This window comes from Heloderma suspectum, chromosome 8, assembly GCF_057233095.1.
Source record: "Heloderma suspectum isolate Gila_16-S chromosome 8, 16-S_ref, whole genome shotgun sequence".
In the NCBI taxonomy this organism is placed as follows: domain Eukaryota; kingdom Metazoa; phylum Chordata; class Lepidosauria; order Squamata; family Helodermatidae; genus Heloderma; species Heloderma suspectum.
In genome coordinates, this window is record NC_139465.1 from 24,743,251 (window position 1) to 24,769,205 (window position 25,955).

The window sequence follows — 25,955 nt, forward strand, 5'->3', positions numbered from 1 at the left end:
TAGGTTAGGCTGAGAGTCAGTGACTAGCTCAAAGTCACCCAGTGAGCTTCATGGCCAAATGGGGATTTGAACCTGGATCTCCCAAGTCCCAGTCCAACACTTTGACCACTACACCATGCTTGGTCTCGGCCACTAATCTCACACTTTGGAGGTTAGGGAAGGCTGGGCTAGGGAATGGGGAAGTATCACATGCCCTGTTTATAACACTGTGCTAACACTACAGGGACAAATGCCAGTTTTAACAACAGGAAAAGGAGTGACATGTCTATCAGTTTATTCAGCTTGAATAGCCTCCTCTCCAGGATCTGTCATCATATCTGTCGGTGTATATTTGTTTCATCTTTATCTCCTTCTTCCTTCAAGGAGCTCAAGTCTTTATCCTTGCACAACAACCCATGAGGTATGTAGGGCTGACAAGTGGTGATTGGCCTAAGATCACTGAGTGAGTGTCATGGCTGAGCAGAGATTGAATCTGGGTACCTCCAGTCCCAATCGGGCATTCCATATATTGAGCCACACTAGTTCATATAGATCTCAGTAATTCTTACAACTACCCTGTAAAGTTGGGCAGTATTAATATCCCCATATTGTGGGGTGGAGTTTGGAGAAAGTGAGAAAATGGTGCCTTGCCTTTAGTCCAGAGAAGGAGCAACCCTATGCCCCCCAGACAGCATCTGGAGGATATAGGATATTTCGGATTCCTGTATCTGAGGCCGGAGTCAGCACTCTGACCTTGGAACCAGGAAACCGAGCTCCCTTCCCCTGCCCCCTCGCAACTGGCGTGGAGAGAACGGTGCCGGCTGCTTCTACGAGGTTGCAAACACAAAGGGGCGTGCCGGTGAGCAGGGAAGGGAGGAAACTGGGGATGCAGGGATCCAAGGTATCCTCAGCCATCCCCAGCCTCTTTCCTCCCGATCCCTGAAGCCTCCGCTAAATGGGAGAAAATGCATTGGATACTTGTAAGCCTCCGAGTGTGGAGGCTTACAAGTACCCAGGGCAGGTCCAATAGGACTGCATCCTTAGTGATTTAGTGGCTGAGGTGAGACTTAAACCAGAGGCTTCCCGGTACACATTCTCAGCGGCTGCCACCTTCTTCTGGTCCATTTCAAAGCTTTGCAGTAAGATGAGGCTTTAAAGCAGCTGCCTCCATTTAAAATCAGTATCTTAATGGCTAGCCGAATTCAAGAAACGAGACGATCTGGATTTTTTTGGATTCTGGATTTTTATTTCTATTTTGAAATCTGGTGTTACTGACTGGAGATGGGCATGAGCCCTAGAAGATTGCCCCTTTCTTGCCACTCATAAATTCATAAATATCATGCATGGGAGAGATCAACCTGGCCCTATCTAGAGAAGGAGCGGCTATGGGGAGCTTGCTTCCCCTGTCTCTGCCAGAAAGAACACTTGACTCTAACTACCAGTTGCCCTAGGACTGGGGAATGGGTGAGGAATTCGTGGAATTGGCATTTCAGTGTGAACTTACCAAATCTGCACTTCCTGAGCCTAAACGCAAACCAGGACACCATCTGCCACTGAAATCCATACATTATCAAAGTTTGCAATGCAGTTGGCAAAAAAGCATACCAAAATGCATACATTTGCAAAAATGCTCACAAAACACTTTATTCAATAGTGAAAAATTACACAAAAGCGCATACATTTGGAAAATATTCATACAAAAAATGCAGGTTTTTCAAAACTGCGTACAGATGTTCATGCGGACTACCAAAAAATGCAGTCCAATGCAGAATCTGGATGGAATGAAGTTAGCATTGGAAATGAGAGTGTAGGCAAAATCAGGCATGATGGATTCACCCATCCCTACCTAGGACTGCAGAATCAAAGGGAAACATGGCCGTATCCATCGCTGTGTGCGTGTTGCTTGCAAACTGACTTGAGCACTGTTTGACTGAAAGTCAAGATATATATCTTCAGAATAAACAACAGGCTCCCTCTGTTGAGTACATGTTGAGTATGAGTTCCATGGATGGCACTTCCTTTGAAAGTGAACTGTAGTAGGAAACCTTGAGGGGGCAGGGTGGGATTTCTGGATGTATTCAAAACCTCTGTGCCTCCTACCCCCTCGGGGTGGAGAGAGGTTAGGGCAGTGAAAGTACTAATGGGTTTGAAAAAGGAATTGAGACTACAACTGCCACTGTCATACTGCCTTTATACAAACCTGTGGTGTGACCACACTTGGAATACCGTGTCCAGTTCTGGCCACCACACCTAAAAAAAGATATTGTAGAGCTGGAAAAAATGCAGAAAGGGGCAACTAAAATGATCAAGGGGCTGGAGCATCTCCCCTCTGAGAGATGATTACAACAGCTGGGATTGTTTAGCTTGGAAAAAGGAGGGTAAGGGGAGACATGAGAGAGGTGTACAAAATTATGCATGCTGTGGAGAATGTGAATAGGGAGACATTTTTCTCCCTCTCTCATAATACTAGAACCCAATGGGATCATCCCATGAAGCTGATTGGTTGGAGATTCAGGACTGATAAAAGGGAGTACTTCTTCTCACAGCGCATAGTCAAACTATGGAATTCTCTACCACAGGATGTAGTGATGGCCACCAATTTGGATGGCTTTAAAAGGGGGTTAGAGAAATTCCTGGAGGAAAAGACTATCAATGGCTACTAGTCCTGATGGCTATATGCTACCACCAGTACCAGAGGCAGTATGCCTGTGTTGCTGGGGAACATGGGTGGGATGGTGCTGTTGCTCTTGTGTCCTGCTTGTGGGTTCCTGGCCGACAGCTGGTTGGCTGCTGTGTGATCAGAATGCTGGACTAGGTGGGCCCTTGGTCTGATCCAGCATGGCTCTTCTTATGCTCTTAGTAGGGAAAGGTTCAAGTACCCCCTTTTTGCAGGTGTCCCCCACACCTGCCATATTGGAAAAACACAGAATTGGGAGTCCCACAGCCCTTCTCTCCACACACGCACACCTCATGTCATTATGCTCATATTGAGGAACCCCTGATACTGGGACTGCGAAGCTGAAGGGAGGCACATTAAGAACATATGAAGAGCCATGCTGGATCAGACCAACGTCCATCTAGGCCAGCATTCTGTTTACCCAGTGGCTGACCCCATCTACCCATGGGAAACCCCCAGGCGAGACATGAGTGCACCATCCCGCCCATGGTCCCCTGCAACTGGTGTACATAGGCATACTGCCTTTGATACTGGCAGTAGCATAGAACCATCAGGGCTAGTCGCCATTGACAGCCTTCTTCTCCAAGAATTTGTCCAATCCTCTTTTAAAGCCATCCAAATTGGCAGCCATCACTACATCTGGTGGAAGTGAATTCCATAATTTCGCTATATGCTGTGGGAAGAAATTCTTCCTTTTAGCTGTCCTGAATCTCCCACCAATCAGCACCGTGGCCTGTGCCGCCAGCTGGGAGACCAAGGGCCGCAGGGAGCAAGGCCGGTGCAAGTTATTTTGCTGCCTGAGTCGAAGAACACAGTGCCCCCCCCCCCCATGTACAAGAACTGACTAGACTGATGATTAAAGCTTTCCGCAACACTGGTGATGGGACAGCATCTTGCACCACATCTGAAGGCAGCAGTCTAGCTTAGGGGTTGCAAGGCAGTTTGTGTGGCATTCAGCTCTCTCCAACACCTTGCTGCCGCCTCTCAGCATCTGCCACCTGAGGCAACCGCCTCACTCTGCCTAATGGTAGGGCCGGCACTGGCTGGGAGGCTGCTCCTCCTGACTCCCAGGAAGAGCATCATGGCAAGGGGGAGACCAAGCTGGCCACATCAATCAGCCAGGGAAAAAACAGCTGCCCTGATGCTTGCTTTCCTCTTCCTTCACCATTCCTTTTCCTTTCTTTTTTTCTTCATGCCTGTTACATCAGGAGTAGATAAACATCAGGCTTGCAGGATCTGTGTGTGTGGTTTTTTTTAGTAGAACCATGGGATTCACCAACTGAAGGTTGTTGCAAAGGGCACACACTTAGAATTAAAGTATTCTGAGCGTAGGAATTTCTTTTGAGTACCAGAGCTGAACAGACCTCTGTCCTTCCACACAAAAAGTCCACTCCAGGTTACTTCAGACTTTCTTCATCTCAGCAGTTTGATGGGGTGGGTGTGGGAGTATTTTGTTGCTGCTATGGTTAAACAGTTGGGCATCAGAAACTCTTGCCCATCTACTGCAAATCACCCAGGCGAATTGATCCAGGGCTGCCGCCTTCTCATCCCTGGGTTTAGATAGTTGGGCCTGCAGACAGGGAACCATCTTATCTTTTAATCGCTGTAAAGTGCTTAGAAAATTTTAGGTGCTTTATAGGCATTTAATAAATAAATAACTAAAATTCATCTTAGGAGCATAGCAAGCTGCTTTATACGGAATCAGTCCACTGGTCTATCTAGCTCAGTATTGTTGACACCGACTGGCAGTGGCTCTCCAGGAGTTTTTCAAGCCCTACATGGAGGTGTAGGGGATTGAATCTGGGTCCTTCTGCATGCAAAGCAGGTGCTCTACCACTGAGCCACGGCCCCTCCTCAAAGCCACTTCCCTAGACAAAGAGAAGAGGGTGTAGCAGAGAGAGATATCAGGGCAGGTGAGTTTGAGCATAAGAAATAAGGCATTTATTTTCTTTTTATCTTCCAGTCTTTTCAGACAGGTAGAATTACACTTTTCTCTCTCTTCTGTCCCGCCCCTCCACCCCCGCGATCCTTGCATGTCTCTTTCCATTGTTGCTTTCTCTCCCATGTACAGTCTGCTGTCTTCCGTAAGAAGTCCCTAAAAGCTCAGAACAGGAGGCAGGCAGCCAGGGGGATTGGGGGGTGGGGGTGCAGGCAGGAGGCAAAGTGTGCCAGGCTTTCTTCTTTTTACCCATGAATAAATTCTTTCTTGTGCTCACTTTGGAGTTCCCAAATGAAATGAAAGCTTTTCGTATCAGATGATGCTGGGAGCAGCCTTTGTAAAGGGGGAGGGAGAGCGGTAGGGCAGAACCAAAGGCATTCTCATTCTTCCAAAGGGTCTCTTCTCCAGCTGGAAAGAAAAGGATGGGAAGGGGCAGAGGAAAGCCCAAATGAGTCCATTAACCTTAGTTGCACCTCAGCGCATGGCCTCCATGCATGTCTGTCACCATGTTCTCCCCAGAGAGATGGTATCGCCTGCTTCATTCCAGAGCAGTCTTCCTTGGGTTTGGGGCAGGGATGAATAGCAGAGCTGCAAAGCTTAACATACTGTATGAATAAATGGTTTATTAGCTTCTAGTCCAAGGCAGACAGGCCCGAATTCAGCACTTAAAATAAATTATGCAAATATGCATGTATATTTGCATTGTTTGCTCTGATTGCAATAGTCTCAGTCTTTCCCCCCCCGCCATTCCAGTTTTTATCAAGCCAGTTAAGAAAAAAGAGGCTTTCAAAACAAGCAACTCCACTTCTCTCCTGCAACTGTTATATTGCTTCATCATCAATTTCTTTAAGAGTAGCTCTGGTGGGTAGATCAGAGACTTAGGGTGTCCCTACATTAAGCGCACACAAAAAATCCCCCGCATCCTTTCCGAGGCTTTCTGCTTTCACTTTCTTTGTGGGATTAGGATGGGTTTCTCTGCACTGCAGACACATGGTTTGCACATAGGAAGTTCTTCCCTCCCTCCATGGCATGTGTTCAAAGGAGCAGGGGTTGGGGGAGGCTTGCTTTCATGGCTTACCTTGTGCTGTACTGTTTCCTCGCAGCCCTAGGCACACTTACTTGGGAGTAAGCCCCATAAAGTCAGTGGGACTTACTTCTGAGTAGGCATAAGATCATGATGTGAGTTTGCAATACTCGGCATGCTTACTTGGGAGTAAGCCCCACTGAATTTAAGGGGGTGCTCAGAATCAACAGAGGACATGGTTTCTGAGCTTAGCAGGGGATCAAAGCTGTCTCCCTTTGTTGCAGGGAGGTATTTTACTCTTCTCCCAAGACACATGGTTTGAATCGAGGAAAGTCTTTCCTTGGGAAGTTAATGGCACTAAGCTGGCATTACACACTGCTGATATGGTGCATTAACATTTATTACTAGTTTATCTCCGATCTTTCGGAAAGTGTGATAAAGGGGAAAATGTGTGCGGGGCGTCCTGGAGGCTGATGGTGTCATGTAAAGGACCCGCAAAATTCCATGAGTGACAAATCACTAGAGTGCAATAAATCACTCATGTAGAGGCACCTAAGCATCCTTACTTGGAGGAAGTTCCACTGAAACTCAGTGGGGGCTTAACATCTCCATAAACATGCTTAGGATCAGTCTGTTAAGAACTGCTTGGACCAGAAACCTGAAACGAAACCTTCTATGGCAATGTTTTCTTGCAGCCTTTCAGTTGTTGGAAGGAGACTTTTAGTTTCAATGACTTTTTTCCCAAGATAAGAGGAGGAAAAAAAAAAACAGGTTGTGCTGCCAGAATATTGATTATCTAACAAAGCCTGCTGTTTGATAGGCTGTTGGGCATTATTAATGAAAAGCAGCCTTCCCCGTGACCATGCTGGCTGGAGAGGATGGGAGTTGTAGTCCAACACATCTGGAGCCCACAAGGTTGGGAAAGGCTGATGAGAAGCAATACCATGCATGGTCCTACCACCCCCTGGATTTCTTAGTTACTCACTTGATGGTCTCTGTACATGTAGGTCAGCCTTCCAAAACCTGGTGGCCCTCAGATGGGTTGGACTACAGCTCCCATAATCTGAGTTGTAGTCCAACCCATCTGGAGGGCACCAGGGTAGGGAAGGCAGATCTAGTTGTATGACCCCTTGTGACTGGGAAATGTTACCAGTGAAGCTGATTTGCCGTTCAGGAGAAACAAAAGCAAGTAGGACTTCACGTGTTGTATAATTAACTTGTAGAATCCACTGCCGCAAGATATGTTGTGGCTCTGATAGATAAATGGAATTTCTATATTTTTTTTGGCCATAAACCAGCAAGCAATATAAGGATGGGTGGGATGGACCACAGCACATATTACCACTGGATTATTGAATACCAGCCTATCCATCTAATTATTATCCTCCATTTTGGCCTTGCATTTATCCAGGCAGAGGCTGGGCCTCCTCAGTTTATGGCTTGGTTCTTGGAAACACTGGCTTGTGGGGAAGCCCCTAGGAATTGTGGGAGACTAGGGATGTACGAAACACTTACCTGGCTCCGTGCCCGGCAATCTGCGGTGGGGGGGAGGCAGTCCGTCCCTCCCCCCGGAATCCTCCCAGGAATCCTCCCAGGAATCCTCCCAGGAGTTCCAGCTGCGGCCAGGCTGCTGCAGCAGCAAATGGCGGCCGTCATAGCGGCCGTCATTTGTGTCCTTGCAATCAGCCATGATAGGCTACATAAGTATTTACATAGCCTATCACAACAAAGAGTAGGGAAGCAAATGGCAGCCCCTACGTAAATACTTACGTAGCCTTTCACGGTAAAGGCAGCCACGCAAATGACGTAGCGGCCGCCATTTGCGTCCCTGCTCTTTGCTGTGATAGCCTATGTAAATGCTTACGTAGCCTATCACGGCTGACTGCAAGCACGCAAATTTGTGGTCGCAGCAACCCAGCAGCAGCCGGCCGGGAGACCAGCCGGAGCCGCCACCGCCGCCAGGTAAGCTCCGTCATAGGGGGATTCCGCGGGGGGGGGGGAGGCCGTTCCGCCACTGGAGTCTGTGGCGGAATTCTCTGACATCCCTATGGGAGACACCATCTTGGGCTTGGGAGCGTTGTAGCAGCTTGACTTGCTCTACACTGCCCTCTACTGCCAAACTGGAGTTTAGGTCCATTCCTGAACTATAGAAACATAGGAAGCTGCTTTTTAACGAGTGAGACCATTGGTGCATCTTGCTGAGTATTGTCTACACCAGGGATGGGCAGAAGGTAGATCTTCAAATGTTTTGGACTTCAATTCCCAGAAGTCCCTGCCAGCATGGCCAGTGGTCAGGAATGCTAGAAGTTGAAGTCCAAAACATCTGGAGATCTACTTTCTGCCCAACTCTGGTCTATACTACCGTTCACAAATCCAGTTCCCTCTGGATATGTTGGACTACAACCCCATCAACCCTGGTCAGCATTGCTATGTTGGTTGGAGGTGATGGGAGTTGTAGTCCATCTGAAGGGAGCTGCTTTGGAGAAGGGTGGTCTGTACTGTCTGGCAGTGGCTCTCCAGGGTTCCAGACGGGTCTTTTCCATCTAGAAGTGGCAAGGATTCAACCTGGAACCTTTTGCATGCAAAGCAGGTGCTTTACCATGGAGTTATGGCCTTTTCCCCCATGCTGCACCATTTTGGGAGATTGGAATTGGAAGGAACCCAAAACAGCTCCTCAAATTTTATCTTATCTTTGTAGATTTCCTACCCCTCTCCTTATCCGAAAAGGCGTTTGGTAGGTAACAGCCTTATTAAAAACAAATTACCGGCAAGGGGGCAGGGGAGAATTTATATCTGTTAACACAAAGAAAATTTAAACCATGCCACTGAAAAATATGCCTTATTCACAGCAACTGAATATTTGGAGAAAGAAAAACGAAACATCTTTTTGCAACACCTCTGCATGGTGCTCCATCTTCAGGGAAAGCTCAGGAAGAAGACTGTTCCAGAGCTGGGAAAGGGACATACCCATCGAGAGCGCCACCCTAGTGTTCCAGTTTATTGTAAAAGAAGAGACCTGCTGGATCAGACAGGGGGTCCATCTAGTCCAGCAAAATCCTTCTTCACAGAGCAGCCAACCCAGATGAGGTTGCGCATGGGGGCCTTCCCTTGCTCTTTGCCTCCTCGCAACTGGTGGTGTTCAGGGGTATACTGCCCCTGAACACAGAGGTTCGATTTAGCTGCCGGGGCTAATAGACCTAACTATGGCTATCCTACATGGATAAGGATGATCGCAGAAATAGTATGCTTAAGAGGGCATGCTTGATTGATCCGAGAGATGGTGGCATGAAGAAGGCAGGAGCGGGCAGAAGGTAGACTGGGATCTTATGGGTAGATCAGGTGATTTGCAGTAGATCAGCAACAATTTTTTACCCCCAATGGTTTCAGAATTGCAAAAGAAAAGGGGAAGTGGGACTGTTATACCAGCCCTGCTAAAAGAATTAATTTTTGCCCTCCTCCCTCCTTTTCCCTTGTGTATCTTGCTTTCCTAGATTGTAAGCCTGCATGCAAGGACAGTCTTGTTTGACTGATTGTATGTAAGCTGCTCCAGGAGCCTTTTTGGCTGAGGAGCAGGATAAAAATACTTTACATAAATAAAACAAAGCAAAACACCACATTCCCCTCCTAAATCAGGCTTTTGAAATCAAGGAAGCTTGGGAGGAAACAGGAGTAGATTTGTTTAGGTGTGGAAGGGTCTGTGTGCAAGGTCCAGTTCTGGTGCTGAAAACCAATTCCTGGGCTGAGCATGTTCTCAGGGGCACCTTGTTCCACACTTCTGTGTCTGCCTTCCTGAGCCCCTATTTTGCACTTGGCTCCAGGGCAGAGGGGTTCTTGTGGAAAAGCCTAAAGTCTGCCTACTCTCAATATAGGGGAGAAGTGCTCTTCAGTCTAAGGCAGAAGAAGGCAACTTCTGGGGGTGCGGGGGCCAATTTGCCCCATTGGGGGCTGACGCCGCTACACCACCGAACTTGCTGCTGAAATTTGGTGGTGCAGCAGCAAAAAAGGGACCATTTTTCTTTAAAAATTGCCCTTTTTTTGTTGAAGTGCCACCAAATTTCAGTAGCAAACCCAGAGGGGGAAGGGAAGTAGGGCCGCAAAAAAGGCCAGGGGGGGCCACATGCGGCCCCATGGGCCACGTGTTCCCCACCCACAGTCTAAGGTATGTAGGGCTCTTATCAGTTTAGGAATTGAAATTCAAAACCAACAAGTGACAAATAGCCAGGACTGACTTGCCCATTGGCCTCCTACCATAGCCGACGTGGCTGGTAGATTGCAGGTGCTCCCTACCATCTCAACACACATGCATTACAGAAGTCCAAAAAACATTTTTTTAAAATGATTGTCTGGAAGTTACAAAGGCTTGGTGTATTGCATCTTGTTCCACATCCTACCAGATGTCAGGCCGGGCCATGCGTAATCACGCTGGAATTTTTGTTCTGATCTTGGCTAAGCTTAGCATGCGCTGGGGAACTGGAATTCCAAGTGTTTGGCACCTGCCCCTACACAGAGAAGCGGCATGTGCTATTGTGCACCTAGCAATACCTGTTTCTCTGGCCTGGTGCATCATCACCCAGCCATCTGCATCAGACAGGGCAAAGTTAGAATGCTGTAACAGTTAGACCAGCCTTCCTCAATTTGGTGCCCTACAGATGTTTTGGACTACAACTCCCAGCATTCCTGACCATTGGCCATGATGTCTGAGGCTGATGGGAGTTGGCCCAAAACATCTAGAGGGCACCAGGTTGGGGAAGTCTGGTTTAGACTGCCGTAACATACTCTTCATGGGGCTGCCCTTGCAGTATTCGGAAATTTCAGCTAGGGCGAAATGCGTAGCCAAACTATGCGGCTGGCGTGCACTTTAGAGCCCTTATATTGCTTAAATCAACTACACCGGCTTCCAGATTTTTCTGAGCTGAATTCAAGATGCTGGTTTTGCCCATTAAAGCCCAAAACAGTTAGGGACCCAGATATCTGAAAAACCACCTCCTCATGTATTTGCCTGCCCATAATTTGAGACCTTCATCAGAGGCCCTGTTGCAAGTCCCACCACCAAAAGAGACCAGGTTGGCAGATATGCATGACAGAGCCTTTTCAGTAGCAGCACCACCCGACTCTGGAACCCCTTCCCAAGGGAGGTCAGGTTGGCTCCATGCCTATTGAGTTTTGGACAGGTAGTGAGACTGTACTCTTTTGTCAGGCCTTTGGCTTTTAAAATTGTTTTGCCTGTTTTCAATAATGTTTTGTCTTTGTTTTTATTCTGTTTTGATCATATTGTTTTGGATTTTATGTTACTGTGTATTACTTTGAAAGTGCTGTGGTAGTTACAAAAGCAATTCATATATATTTTTAATAAAATAAATGAATAAAATGTGGGATGCTGAGGGCTCGGTGCTGTGCTTCTAGTGCTGAATGGGTTGGTGATTATGGTGGAAGGCCAAATAGAGCTAGTGTGTGTGTCAGTATTTCACATGAGGATTTGGCAGGGGGCTGCTTTTATCTGGCTATATGCACTATGTTCAGGAGGACAGCTTTGTGGGAGGGAAGCAGGGTGTCCTTGATCCTTCCTGAATGGTTTGGGTCTTGCTGGGATCTGAGGGAAGAAAGCAAAGGGGTCAGTGCAGCCCAGAGAGGAAGGAGGGCTGCAGGGGCTCAAGGGCTCTCAGAAAGGACTTCCAGCTTCTTCTCTGGCTGCGTATTAAAAGAAGGGGAATACAGATAGGAAATGAGATGGATTTTTCTGAATTGCAGTGAAATATTCTACTGTTGGAACCAGATTCAAGGAAGAGAGGGGAACGCCTTTCCTTTTGCTGAAACCAGATGAATGGAGGGGATCCTCGTCCCAGATGCATTGAGCAAGACAAAGCCCAGGCTGTGCTTTTCTGAGATCTGGTTCTTAGCAAAGAGGTTCCTGGTTTCCATCTCCGTGTATGTCTCTGACATTCCTCCTCTGTAAGCAGATATGTACACCACAAAGGCGACAAAAGGGGCTGGTTATCAGGATAGATGGGAGAGGCGCATCCCTTGCAGGCCCTGGACTCTGAGAATAACTGCAGGCATTCATATTTTCAGAGGAAGAGCAGCAATTGCTACTTTGCCCCAGCAGCCATTTAAATAGAAATGCAGTCCATCACACCATAGTGTGGAAGACTGTGACCAGCTGACCTGCGTGCCTTGCTCAGTCTGCTGTCCAGGTGCTGTTGATGGGCAACTTCAGGGCCCAGCTCTTCCTTCAGAGGATTCTTTATCTTTAAACTTGATTTGGACTGGACAGCCCTTCAAATAGAGGATGCCTTCAAAGTAAAGAACAGTCCTCTGGCAGCTCTTCAAAGGACTGTCCTCTGTAAAAGAGGACACATGGCCACCCTATGTAAACTAGAATCTTTTTTTGTACCTAGCGTTTGGTGTAGGTACACCAAACACTAGGCCTAATTAAATCTGCAGAACACCAGCTCAGCTTCATCTTAATTATCTACCTACCATTTCCACTTCATCTTAAGACCATTGCAAACAGCAGACTGTGCCTTTTTCTTCACATCCAGCAACATTTTTTCTCTTCTCCCCCCCCTGCCCCCCAGTGGTGCCATCAGGGCAGGATTTGGGGACAGAAGTCCAGGGCCCTGCTGAGTGAACGAGCAGGAAGGCTCTCAAGCATAACAGAGCTGGTTTAACACATTTTAAAGTAAATGACAGAATGCTCATTTCCATGTAAAGAATGGAGGCTTCAGTTAAGACCATTAAGACCAGAGTCTAAAATTACTGAACTGCACCATTCCCCCCCCCCTTTCCGCCCCGCCAACCTTTTTAACATCCAACCTGAAGAAGAGTTCTGGTAAATTCAGACTTGCTCAACACCTTGTGACGCTTTAGTTGGTCCTTTAAAAGGGGGTATTAAATACTGTTGTTATGCCTTTAGCTTCCTAAAGATGGTGCCCTGCGTGAGAGAGTTGTTATTTCCTTCAAAGAACTTGAAATGGGGCTGCTTGAATCCGTTCGAATTTCATTGCGTTACTTCCGGACAACACTGTGCTTTCTGAATGCGTTTCCATCCTGTCTTGGGGGAGACGACTTCTGATTAAAGCTGGGCTCGCACAGAGAAGGTATGTGCTGGGTTAGGGGTTGGGGCAGTTGCTAGGCTTTGGCTGTGATTGCCTGGTTAGCTGGCTGCAAGATTCAAGACTTGCATTTTGCAGATACGTCCCTGTGTGCCAGCTCAGCTAGAAACTTGGGGCATGGATGTGCCTGTATGTCTCTCGGGTGATGTGGCTTGCAAGCTAAAAAGGAGTGGGCTCTGGTGTCTTCTGACTCAGCATGCTGGAGATTGCAGTGGTTGCCCTGGGCTTCAAGTGTGGCTTGCATGCTCCTAGTTGTGGAATTAGCTACACAAGGGACAGTTGTGGAACTTTATATCACCGATGCATTGCTCCATCCTTTGTTGACAGGAGGACCCCTGGCATCTCCAAGAGGAGGCAGTGAGCTGGGCCGTCCCTGTGGCACATAAACAGGAGTAAAGGCTGTCACTTGAGTAGTTCTCCCCCACTGTAGTATACAGGGAGGCTGCGACGGGGGGGGGGGGTGCTTTTTCCTTCTGCAAGATGACAAAAGCTTTTGCTTGAAAGGATTTGGTTGTTTGCCAGAAGATGGTTGTGCATTCCGGGTAAGGCTTAGTGGCATCCCATTGTTGCCTTCTGCCTGGGGGGCAGGAGTGCAGCCTGTGTCATCTTCCCATGAAAGCAAGACTTTTAACTGCACCCTCCTCTCCTCACTCCCTGCCTTCATAGCTAAGAGACCACCTATGCCCTTGCTCTATCATGTCCTGCTGAGATCTTTATAAGACCAACCAAAAGCACCGTTTTAAACAATTCCATCTCTGAGTCACAGAGCTAATCCCTGTGGTAAAGATGTGTAGCTGAAGACGTGAGTGTGTGAGATGCAGCTGTGTGTTCTTTAGCCTTCAGACCTGACTTACAACCATCTCTTGAGTAACATTCCCAGCGAAGGCCTGGACTTCTTAACTTTGCCAAGCCATAAGGAAGCAGAATTGCTGGTAAAGAAGATGGTGTCAGCCTGACACCTATGCTGTTTTTCTTGGATACCTCCTTCCTTCCCAGTCCAAGTTGTGGTGGTGGGTGGGAGCAGTGGAGAATCTAACTGTGGCGGCACTCTGCTTATACTCAAAAGACTCCTTTATTAGTTGCAGTTCTAGATCATTGGTTTTCAACAGGTGGGTCTGGGCTGACCTATATTTGAAGGTGGGGTGTGGGATGGTTTGGGGTTTCTTCTTAAAGAGAAGGAAAGAGAGATGGGGAGAACAAAAAGGGTGCAAAGGAGGACAGAGTTCCTTCATCTTTCATCATTGTGCAGAAGAGGATGTTTCGCTAGGTGTGGCTTTCTCACCCCTGTGTGATGAGCTACCTCTGCAAAAGAAATCCCCCTTTTATGTAACTAATAAAAATATAGCAGCCCTACACACCCTGAAATGGGGGTGGGGAGAGAGAGCAACGGACATATATAGTAAGAAAAATTGAAGTGGCGCCTATGGTACAATTTGGGAATAAAGGTAGTTTGGTGTCAGAAAAGACTGAAGGCTCCTACACTTGGGCTATGATCTTCAGGAGAAGGAGGAAAATAGCTCTGTAGCAGAGCTTATTAGAAGTCCTTGGGCAGCCTTCTCCCCCTTCCTGATGTGTCCTTTCCTTTCTCCTCCTCCTCCTCCTCCTCCTGAGGCAGGGTTTCCTCCTTTCCTCCCTCCATGTCTGTGTGGCTTTGACTCACTCTGGGAGCAGCAGGAACTGGTGTGGTGATGTCAGGCTGCAAGCAGGGAAGTGTGGGAGGAGACACACTGCCCTGTTTGGCTGACTGGCTAGAGACTCTTGCCCCTGCCGCAGTTCATGGGACAAGGATGAGAGCCAGTAGCAGCAGCATTAGCCACTGCCGTGACTCCCCAGAGCGAGTGATGCACTAACCCTAGCTTCAAGATGAAAGGGAAATACAAAGGTAACCTTGATCCATGAAAAGCATAATCTTTTCTTCCCGGCTTCCAGACCAGTGTGGTGGAATCCCTAAAACGTAAGTCTTGGGAAGCACATTCCAAGCTGTTGTAGCATCGTGTCGAGGCTGAGAGACTTGTAAGCCAGGATGTTCTCCACTTTGAATATTTTCTCTGCCGCGAACCTGGGAAGCTGGCCTTAGGCAAGCTACAGCTGCTCAGCACCCCCAAATTTGCAATAGGGAGATGATACTGACCTGCCTGACAGGGGGATGGAGTGGTGGTGGCTGTTTAAAGGTTTACTCAAGTAATGCATGTGAAGTGCTTACAAAGCTCTCAGTGATAAAGAAGCATTATAATGTAGGAGCTAGACAGGCTTTTGAGCCTGAGATGGGGCACTGGGTGGGATGTTTGCCTATTTGGTTCATTCCAGACTGCTAATAAGGAAGGAAAGGCTTGGAAAGGAGAAGGGTCTCCTGCCATTGTGGGTGAGCCAGGCATAGGGCCTTCTCTGTCATGGTACATCGGCTGTCAAATTCCCCTCTCCAGAACAATTTGCCAGATGCTGACACTGTAAGCGTTTGGGTGCCAGGTTAAAATGTCTTTCGTGGCATGCACGTTATTATCTTTACCTCGCTTAATTATAGGTTTGTTGTATGTTATTACTATTTTAATGTGTGTTTTCACTTTGCAAGCTGCCTTCTGGTTAGAAAAGGGGGTATAAAATGTTATAAAATAATAACATGGAGGGGGAGAGTCCAGTTTAGGCCCCGGAGGTATTCCAGAATTGCCTCACTCACACTCTCTGGATTTGGGGCACAAAGATAGCAGATACCCCAACACTACCTAGGAAGCCTGTCAATAGGCACAAGGTCAAGTGGCAAAACTAGGGGCAGGGGAACTTGTCTCCCGTCCGTGAAAGTGTGTGCTGTAATAAATTGCTTAGTCTTTGAAGTTGCCTCAAGAGTCTTCATTGTTTTTTGTAAATCTGGAATGGTTCTGGTGGCCACCTGGGTGCCACACTTCTCCACCCCCCACCCATATCCCTGCATAATATCTAGTTGAGCCACTTTGAAGTATCGTGGGAGTGCTGGTGATACTAGCCAGGCCCCATTCCTGGCCCTGTCAGATAGTGGGCAGGACACCCGGGAGGTTGCCAGAAGTGCTCCCAAACAGGCAGTGATTGATGAATGGTAGGAAGGGGTGTGATTCTGTCCAAGAAATAGTTGCTCAGGTGAATGCAAGGCAATGTGGTGGTAGTAGGCTGGAAGGGGAAAGATTCAATGTAGTGTTGTGGTTCAAATGTTACACTTCAGACCAAGGAGGCTTGGGTCCCTGCTCAGCCACAAAGCATACTGGGTGACTCTCTCGAGATCTCTCAACTCACAGGGTTGTGCAGATAAAAATACATCTCCCCAAACTCTTGGGTAGAAGGAATGGTAATGTTATCTACCTTGCCAATGGGGCAGAGCTCCTTTGTTGACTGCCACACCATTGTGGCGATGTTGGTTGGATGGTGACAGGAGGACAGTAGGATTGAACAGGGTGCTAGGGAGGCAGGGCTTGTTGCCAGGGTCAGCGTCAAAAGCTGCCTAGTTTTTGCATGACATTTTTATTTTGTTCTGGTGTTTGCTCATTGGCTGATCCCACAGTTCTATATATGTACATTCCACAAACACAGACTATAGTACTGGGCACAGAATCCAGCTTGCTGAGAATCACAGCTTTCATTATGTGTGTGGAGAGGAGCAAGTTTCTAGCCCTTATGTCTGAAAAGATGCTTGAAAGTGTATAAGCAGTATATGTTGACATGAGATAAGACTAAGTAAAGGGGCTTCAGTGCCCTACATTTTTATCCCAACCTTTCTACTGGAAGGTCTCCAAGGCAAGTTACAAAATAAATAATTTACCAACAATAGTAATATCACAAGGATCATTAAGCAAGAGTATCAGTACAATGCAATTAATAAGTAGATACTGCTGTCACAGTTTTATTATGCTAACATTGCTGTAGGTGTAGATATCAGGATAGGTGTTCAAACCTGTTAAGCAGAGGTTTTACTGACAATTACCTAGGGTTAACAACAGATAAACCTGGTTCACATGACATGACAGCCCACCGTGGTTTATTTTACCTGTAGGGGTTGTTGTGTTGTACTGGGTGCCCACAGGCATCATTATTTCATGGTGCCTGGCTTGCCATGGCTTGTTGTGTCATGTGAATACAGATGGCAGGGGTTGTTTGAAGGTCAGACAACTCTCAGATAACTCTAAAACAAGCCATGGGCTATTTGATTGTTGTCCAACCCTCGAACCTCCTGCTGCTTGGGCTCACATGACACAGCGGCTGGGTTTACACAACATGATAACCCACACCTAAGGTTTGAGTATGGGTTGAGTGTGGGTTGTTGTTGGACTGTGGGTTGTTGTGCTGTCTGAACCCAGCTGGGCTAACAAACCATGGTTTGTTAACCATGAACAACCCACAGTTCACAACCCAACAACAAGCCATGATTTGTTAGCACAGCGGGGTTCAGACAACACAACAACCCATGTTTCAACAACCCACAGTTCAAGGACAACCCACACTCAACCCATACTCAACCTTAAGTGTGAGTTATGGCAACACAACGCAACAGACCCCACAGATAAATTAAGCCACGGTGGTAGGAACAATGGGAAAACAAATTCACAGTCAACTGAATTCTGGGATGAATGGGATTAGCTCTAGTAATCTCCTCAACCCCATTCCCACCCAGCTAGTTCCCTCTACCTTCCACCCTCTTCTTTCTCCCTCTTCCAACTGTGAACTGACAAAATTCCTACCCATCCCAACTGTAATTCTATACTTCCTCCCCACTCTCCCACTTATCGTTAACATCTCATATTCTGAGTGATCTCCTCTTCCCTTCTCTCCAACGATAAACCTCAAATATGGTTCATCTCATCATTAATTGCTATGCGGGATTGGGGAGGGGAGAGAGAGAGAAGCAAGCTTTTGATATGGTGCCTCAACACCAATATTGTTGGTGATCAGGTACTTCTTCTAGGGAGGGAAGTTCTACAGCCAAGGTTCCACCACAGAGAAGGCCCTGATGGACACATCAGCTGCAAAGGTGGGGGCATCCAGAAGATGGCCCCTGTAGGCATGGCCAGCTCCAAGTTTGAGGGGGCCCTGGACAAACCGCCCTCCGGTGGGCCTGCTGCTCTGTTGGTGGGCTGTGGTGGCAGTATTTTAAGAAGTGCTGAGTGGCTGAGTCTAGCCATTCCCCACAATTCCCCACAATGCACCAAAGCGGCAGTAAGTTGAGGCATTGTAGGAAATGTAAACAGGTGACTTGATGCAGCTACCTGGAACTGCTCAGAGTGCTGGGGAAGGGGGGGGGAGGTTAAAGAGAGTCCAAAGCAATGGGCCCTGCCAGAGTCCTGGGGTCCTGGCAGGTGCCCAAAGATACCAGATACTGACACCAGCTCTGCCTAGAAGATCTTAACAGTCAGGCAGGCTCATATAGGAGCAGGTGATCCTTCAGGAACCTTGGTCACAGACTGTTTAGGATGTTGATAGGTGAAAAACTGCATTGCCCCCAGAAACAAACATATGCAGATCTTTTAAGCACGTTGGCCCACCTGGCAAAAGAATATTTCTGAAAATAATATTTCTGGAAATCTCTTGCTGCCTTCCCCAACCTGGTAGCCTCCAGACGTGTTGGACTATTGCATTCCAACACGTCTGGAGGCTACCAGGTTGGGAAAGGCTGGTCTATTGTCATCTATAGAAGGGTCCCAGGATTCAGCTTTTCTTGCTTCAGAATTTTAACTTCTGTTTATAGAAAGAAGAGCACACAAGCCCTTGTTATGCCCTTCCTTTGGTTTGCCTTCTGACCGCAACCCCCACACTAGCTGAGCTCGAACAGTGCTTCAGTTTCATCTCTCTCGCTTCCCATGCCAGCTGTTTGGCAAGTGCCGTACTCCTTGCTGTGCGTCTGCCTCTGATCAACTCGTTCTCTCTTGGTTGGCTTACAGCCTGCTCTCAGGGTGAGAAGGGCAACTGCAGGGTCAGCAACACACATTTGTCCCTGTCCAGGCAGGTGGGAAAAATGATCCTGCCTCCACCGCAGGCCGCCCCATGGCAGCCTGTCTTATCTGGCTTGCGTGGCTGTCTTACGGGTTGATCGCTTTAAGGTTTCCTCCCTGTTACACTCCCACGGTTTTTCCATTTTAAATTGCTACTTACTGATAATGAGAACCCAGAAATAAACACAGGCGGATGCCATGCAGCTGGGGAGGCCTCAGCAGGGACACATGAACGCTGACTGGCTCTTTGGTCAGGGGAGGGCTTGAGGCCTGTGCCCGTCCTGGCTGCAGGAGAGCCCAGACAGCCTCCTTGCCGTGACACTGGTTCGTTCCTGCCTCACCTCTGCTGCCTGTGCAAAATCAGGTGAGCATAAGAAAAGCCCTGCTGGATTAGTTCAAGGTCTGTCTAATACGCCTTTCTCTTTCCCACAGTGGTGGGTCAGATGCCTTTGGGAAGCCCACAAGCAGGACATGAAGGCAGTAGGCCTCCCCTGTACCATTGGCCGCTGAACGGAGGTTCTGTATAACCATCGTTCTTGGCTAACAGCCACTGGGGCTGTTGACGTAAGACGCTAACCCACACTCAGTGGTTGAGAGTGGGTAGTTTGTTGAACTGTGGGTTAGCGTGTTGTCTGAACCCAGGACATTTTCCGCAGGGTGGCTTGTTAACTGCTCTGAACAACCCAGCAACAAACCAAGGGTTCTCGAGGTGTTCGAGAAAAATAAGCGACACTGCATGGTTAACAAGCCACCCTGTGGAAAATGTGCACGGTTCAGACGACATGCTAACCTGTGGTTCAGCAAACAACCCACAGTTATACAGCAACCCAAACTCAACCACCAAGTGTGGTTTAGTGTGTTGTGCAAACCCAGTCATTGGTTGGCTGTTCTCCTCCTTGAATTTGTCTGATCCCCCTTTAAAGCCATATAAGGAGGGCTCTGGATAGGGGTGAATGCTCCTTCCTTGTTCTCCTCGACCTCTCAGCGGCTTTTGATACCGTTGACCACGGTATCCTCCTGGACCGCCTGGAGGGGTTGGGCATTGGAGACACTGTATTGCGGTGGTTCCGGTCCTTCCTCTCCGGCAGGTACCAGAGGGTAGCACTGGGAGAGGAGGTTTCGGACCCGTGGCCACTTACTTGTGGGGTGCCACAGGGTTCCATCCTCTCCCCGATGCTATTTAACATCTATGTGAAGCCACTGGGGGCTATCATCAGGAGGTTTGGGGTGCAGTGTCATCAATATGCGGATGACACGCAGCTCTACCTCTCATTCAAATCTTCACCAAGGTTGGCCGTAGAATCCCTGTCCAAATGTCTGGAGACGGTGAGTGGCTGGATGGGGAGGAATAAGCTGAAGCTCAACCCTGACAAGACCGAGGTACTTTTGGTGGGAGACAAGAGGAGGCTGGGGGATGTTGACCTGGTGTTGAATGGGGTACGGCTACCCTTGAAAGACCAGGTCCGCAGCCTGGGGGTCATTTTGGACTCCCAGCTGTCCATGGAGGCTCAGGTGTCAGCTGTGAGCCGGACAGCGCTGTATCAACTCCATCTGATACGGCGGCTGCGCCCCTTCCTTCCCGACCATCTGCTCCCATCAGTAGTACATGCCCTGGTCTCCTCTCGTTTAGACTACTGTAATGCGCTCTACGTGGGGTTACCCTTGAAGACGGTTCGGAAACTGCGGCTGGTACAGAACGCGGCGGCTCGCCTGATTAAAGGCAGCTGCCGGCGAGATCACATCACTCCAGTGCTGAAGGAGTTGCACTGGTTACCAGTTGTTTTCCGGGCCAAATTCAAGGTGTTGGTTTTGACCTTTAAAACCCTATATGGTTCCGGCCCAGCCTATCTTAAGGAGCGCCTCCAGCAACACCAGACAGGCCGCTTAACAAGATCAGCCTCGGATGGCCTTCTCTCTGTCCCATCAGCCAGGACAGCTAGACTGGTGGGGACGAGGGAGAGGGCCTTCTCTGTGGTGGCCCCCACTCTGTGGAACTCCCTCCCTAGGGAACTCCGTCATGCCCCCTCTTTAATGAGCTTCCGTCGTGCATTAAAAACGTGGTTGTTCAGGCAGGCATTTGGGGTGGGTTAGGGTATTTAAAAAAAAAAAATTATGGTAAAATTTTATTGTTTTAAATTGTTTTATGGTGGGTTGTACATCGCCCAGAGTGGCTGGGTGACCAGTCAGATGGGCGATTAATAAATTTAATAAATAAATAAATAAATAAAAATAAGGACCAAATTATTTATTTGTTATGTTTACATCCTTCAAGGAGCCCAAGGTGGCGTACATAATCTTCTCCATTTTACCGCCACAAGACCCCATCAGGTAAGTTGGGCTGAGAGTCAGTGGGCCAGGTCACATAATACAGGGATTAATTTACCCACAAGGAGCTGTGGCATGTGCCAGCTGCCAGTATGAATATGCAAGCCCCAGCCAGGGGTTGCAGTGGCTTGTTGTGTCATGCAAACCCAGCTGGTAGGATTATTGAGGGTTAAAAAAAACCTTGCATAACCCTAAAACCATAGGTTATGTGAGGGTTGTTTAACCCATAAATAACTCCTGCTGCCTGGGTTCGTTCAAGACAACAAGCCACAGAAACTCCTGGAAGGGGCTTGCATATTCATAATAGCATGTGCTGCAGTGCCCCAAGGGTTAATTAACCCACGGTGGGCTGTCGTGTTGTCTGAACCAGGTCAGTGACTGGCCCAGAGTCGCCCAGTGAGCTTCATGGCCAAGTGGGTACTAGAACCCTGGTTTCCCCAGTTCCGGTTCAGCAGTTGAATAATTACAGCACACTGGCGTACTCTTATTGTTAGTGTGTAGCTATGTCTCAATTTTTTTTTAATAAATTAATTACAGGGACACAGTTGGCTAAGGGAAGCTTATCTCTTCATTTCCCTGTCATGTTTTGACTGAAAATCACTCCCCCCTGCACCTCTTGGAGCTTCAGGGGAAAAAATCCCATTGGCGATTCCATGCAACACAGGGCAAGTGCAAGGTTTAGTATCTAGATCAGACTTTTCCAACCGGATGTCCTCCAGATGTGTTAGACTGTAATTCCCAGCATCTTGATGCTTACTCTCAGTGCTGGGAGTTGTAGCCCAGAATACCTGGAAGGCACCAGGGTGGGGTAAGCTGATCTAGACTCTAGAACAGGAGTGGGCCACTTGTGCCCCTCCAGATGTTTGGCCTACAGCACCCATCAGCCCTAGCCAGTATAGCCAATGCTGTGAGATGATGGGGGTTGTAGGTCAAAACATCTGGAGGGGCACAACTCCCACCAGCCCTGGCCATCACAGGCAATGGTAAGGCCTCCCAGCTCCAAATCATTCACTCTGGGGCTGGAACACCGCAGTGCCTGGGGAGGCGCATGGGGAAGCAGACTCCGAAGGGATCAGCTTCTGCTAACAAGGGTAGCCGAATGTAGGTGGTGTGATTCTTGCTTGGCGTGGCAGGAAGAGCCCATCCCAGGCGCCTTAGCTTTGCACACCCTCCTTTTGAGATGCTTGACGGGTAAGGAACCATTTCCTCCCATTGTTTCTGCTTTTCCTTCCAAGGGCTTTGCCAGACAGGAGGAGGGAGGCCCCTCGTACCTTTTTTTTAAAAGCTCAGCCACCCTCTGCTAAATGCAGACTTTCTTTTCCTCCCAGGGACTTGGCCCATTTCTTTGGTTTGTTTTCATCTGTGATGTCATTGCAGAAAATGCTGCTCTATAACTGGGAAAACCAAATATTTTTGACTGGAATACATGATGCAGACATGCATGGATTTCCCCACGCTGCTTCTCCGGAATTCTCTTTTGTTTCAGTTTCAGTCAAAGACTGGAGATGGGCGCAGAAAAGAAAAGGGAAGCCAGGGATCATGGACAATGAGGACAATAAGGAAGGCAATAAGAAAATTGTGATGGCAAGGATCCCAGGGGGTGGGTTGGGGCCTGGAAGAAATTCTATGACAGGCCTTTTGGGGGTACTTCCACATGGAGGGCTCCTAGCACTACCGATCAAAAGATACTGTGCAGCTATTCCATTTTTTCTTCCTTAACCTATCTTTTGTGTAAAGAAAAAAAATGGGAGAAGCAGTGGGAAAACACGGGGGGGTTACAACTGGAAGTTGACAATGTTTCAAGCCCCCGGCAAAAGTCCATGAGTAAGCCAGGGTCATTTTGAAAAAAAAAAAAAGCCTAGTCTGGAAGCACCCCCGATTTCTGAGGTATATGAAACCCGTGGCAAACCGGTTTTGTGGGATCGGTTCCAGCTTCTTCCTCCTGATGAAGTGGACAAGGTGCTTTCATCTGTAAGGCCGACCACCTGCTTACTTGATCCTTGCCCATCTTGGCTCATTATGAGCTGCAGAGAGAGACTGGGTGAAGGGATCAGGGCGGTGGTGAACACCTCCCTTGAGGAGGGAGTGATGCCATCAGCCCTCAAGGAGGCAGTGATAAGACCGCTCTTAAAGAAGCCCTCCTTGGATCCTCAAGTTCTGAACAACTTTCGCCCAGTCTCAAATCTGCCATTTTTGGGCAAGGTGATTGAGCGGGTGGTGGCAGTGCAGTTGAAGGCACACTTGGAAGAAACTGATTATCTAGACCCATTTCAGTCGGGCTTCAGGCCTGGGCATGGGACAGAAACGGCCTTGGTCGCCTTGGTGGATGATATGAGGAGGGCTCTGGATAGGGGTGAATGCTCCTTCCTTGTTCTCCTCGACCTCTCAGCGGCTTTTGATACCGTTGACCACGGTATCCTCCTGGACCGCCTGGAGGGGTTGGGCATTGGAGACACTGTATTGCGGTGGTTCCAGTCCTTCCTCTCTGGCAGGTACCAGAGGGTAGCACTGGGAGAGGAGGTTTCGGACCCGTGGCCACTTACTTGTGGGGTGCCACAGGGTTCCATCCTCTCCCCGATGCTATTTAACATCTATGTGAAGCCACTGGGGGCTATCATCAGGAGGTTTGGGGTGCAGTGTCATCAATATGCGGATGACACGCAGCTCTACCTCTCATTCAAATCTTCACCAAGGTTGGCTGTAGAATCCCTGTCCAAATGTCTGGAGACGGTGAGTGGCTGGATGGGGAGGAATAAGCTGAAGCTCAACCCTGACAAGACCGAGGTACTTTTGATGGGAGACAAGAGGAGGCTGGGGGATGTTGACCTTGTGTTGAATGGGGTACGGCTACCCTTGAAAGACCAGGTCCGCAGCCTGGGGGTCATTTTGGACTCCCAGCTGTCCATGGAGGCTCAGGTGTCAGCTGTGAGCCGGACAGCGCTGTATCAACTCCATCTGATACGGCGGCTGCGCCCCTTCCTTCCCGACCATCTGCTCCCATCGGTAGTACATGCCCTGGTCTCCTCTCGTTTAGACTACTGTAATGCGCTCTACGTGGGGTTACCCTTGAAGACGGTTCGGAAGCTGCAGCTGGTACAGAACGCGGCGGCTCGCCTGATTAAAGGCAGCCGCCGGCGAGTGCTGAAGGAGTTGCACTGGTTACCAGTTGTTTTCCGGGCCAAATTCAAGGTGTTGGTTTTGACCTCTAAAACCCTATATGGTTCCGGCCCAGCCTATCTTAAGGAGCGCCTCCAGCAACACCAGACAGGCCGCTTAACAAGATCAGCCTCGGATGGCCTTCTCTCTGTCCCATCAGCCAGGACAGCTAGACTGGTGGGGACGAGGGAGAGGGCCTTCTCTGTGGTGGCCCCCACTCTGTGGAACTCCCTCCCTAGGGAACTCCATCATGCCCGCTCTTTAATGAGCTTCCGTCGTGCATTAAAAACGTGGTTGTTCAGGCAGGCATTTGGGGTGGGTTAGGGTATTTTAAAAAAAAAAAAATATGGTAAAATTTTATTGTTTTAAATTGTTTTATGGTGGGTTGTACATCGCCCAGAGTGGCTGGGTGACCAGTCAGATGGGCGATTAATAAATTTAATAAATAAATAAATAAATAAATAAATGTGCATAGTGCAGTTTTGAGCTTTGGCATATTAGTGCAAGAGCAGAAATTGAATCTACCTGGACACTACGATCAACATCAGAGGCCTTCCTCTGAGTGCTTCCACTGAGGGAGGCTTGGAAGGTGGCAACAAGGGTAAAGGCTTTCTCGGTGGTTGCCCCCCCCCCCAAATTATGGAATGCTCTCCCCACTGAGGTCCACCTGGCATCTACTCCCAGGTATATGATGGCATATGATGGGGCATTAATGTCAGTTGTTTCTATCAGGTCCAATATCCTATTGTAAATGTTTTACCTATTTAAATTGTTTTAGATTTTGTATCTTAGAGATGTTATGTTACATTTTTATTATCTTGTATTGTGGTGTGCATTTTTTGTGAACCGCTCAGAGAGCTTCAGCTACTGGCCGGTATAAAAATGAAAATAATAATAATTGGCAACCTTCTCCATGCAAACCATGCGCTCTACCACTGAGCTCAGAGTCAAGGAAGGCAGGGGACAAAAAACAAGAGATCTGCTGGGTGCATAATTTGCCCCTCTTTATAGCCGCCATGGGGACAGTTACAGATTACATCTTGGTAGAAACTGCTCCTAAAAATTTCCACTTTTTCGCAGCACCCATGAAGAGTATTTATGATCACTTCATGCATATTCCTGGACCCCTACTGCTCAGGCACCACTGGTGGATTTTTGATGTTTAGGTGGATGTGAGATCGTCATCTCTCCCAGATTCCAAATTCAATCTTGAATTGATTTGGGGGTCATTTCTGAAATGCAAACTTAAAACAGGTTTAACTAACACTTCTCCAAGCCCTGCACTATATTTTTTTGAGAGGACTGGGACCTAGGGATTTCTAACATGCTACTCACCACTCTGGGAGAAATCAAACCTCAGAATTCCTTTTGGAGAAACCATGCTGTTTCAAAGCAGTATTCCTCAGTAAAGTAAATGTGCCCATCCACTGAGAGAATGTGTGAGGAGTTAGCATGATCCATTCCTCCCAAAATGCTCCATTTTTTTCAATCTCCCATTTTTCTCTCTTAGGACTTACAGAGGTTGGGGTGTGTTTGCTCAAGACTGTTTTGCTGGGCATTGGGAGCCACCTTATCCATTTTACTGTGTGTGCACAAATCCCCAAAGAGCTGGTAAGGGAAGCCCAGGGTGTGGTGGAAATATGTGTCTCAGTGCTTCGAATCCAATTTCTCATGGATTTGCTTACAGTTGATCATTCTGTCATAGAAAGCTTTGCTCGCCAAAAAAAATTCCTGGGTGAATCATGGCAGACTTGGATTAAGTTGGGGGCTTGTGATTCATCCCTTGACATCACAA

General features: G+C 48.1%; 1 protein-coding gene across 5 annotated transcripts in view; it reads left to right on the forward strand.

Annotated features, from left to right (window-relative positions):
* The window catches only part of RIPOR1 (RHO family interacting cell polarization regulator 1), a 108,947-nt gene that overhangs the window by 42,951 nt on the left and 40,041 nt on the right, over nt 1-25,955 (forward strand). Inside the window, exon 1 of one of the 5 annotated variants that reach the window (XM_084813154.1) lies at nt 12,636-12,716. The exons of 2 other annotated variants lie outside the window; for them this stretch is intronic. Coding sequence is in view for 2 of the 3 variants with exons in the window: in XM_084813153.1 (XP_084669279.1) it covers nt 14,595-14,613 (19 nt within the window). In the remaining variant the exon portion in view is untranslated. Of the gene's footprint in view, nt 1-12,635; nt 12,717-14,491; nt 14,614-25,955 lie in introns of those variants that run through there. 2 more of the 5 variants (XM_084813153.1, XM_084813155.1) reach the window with 2 other exon arrangements.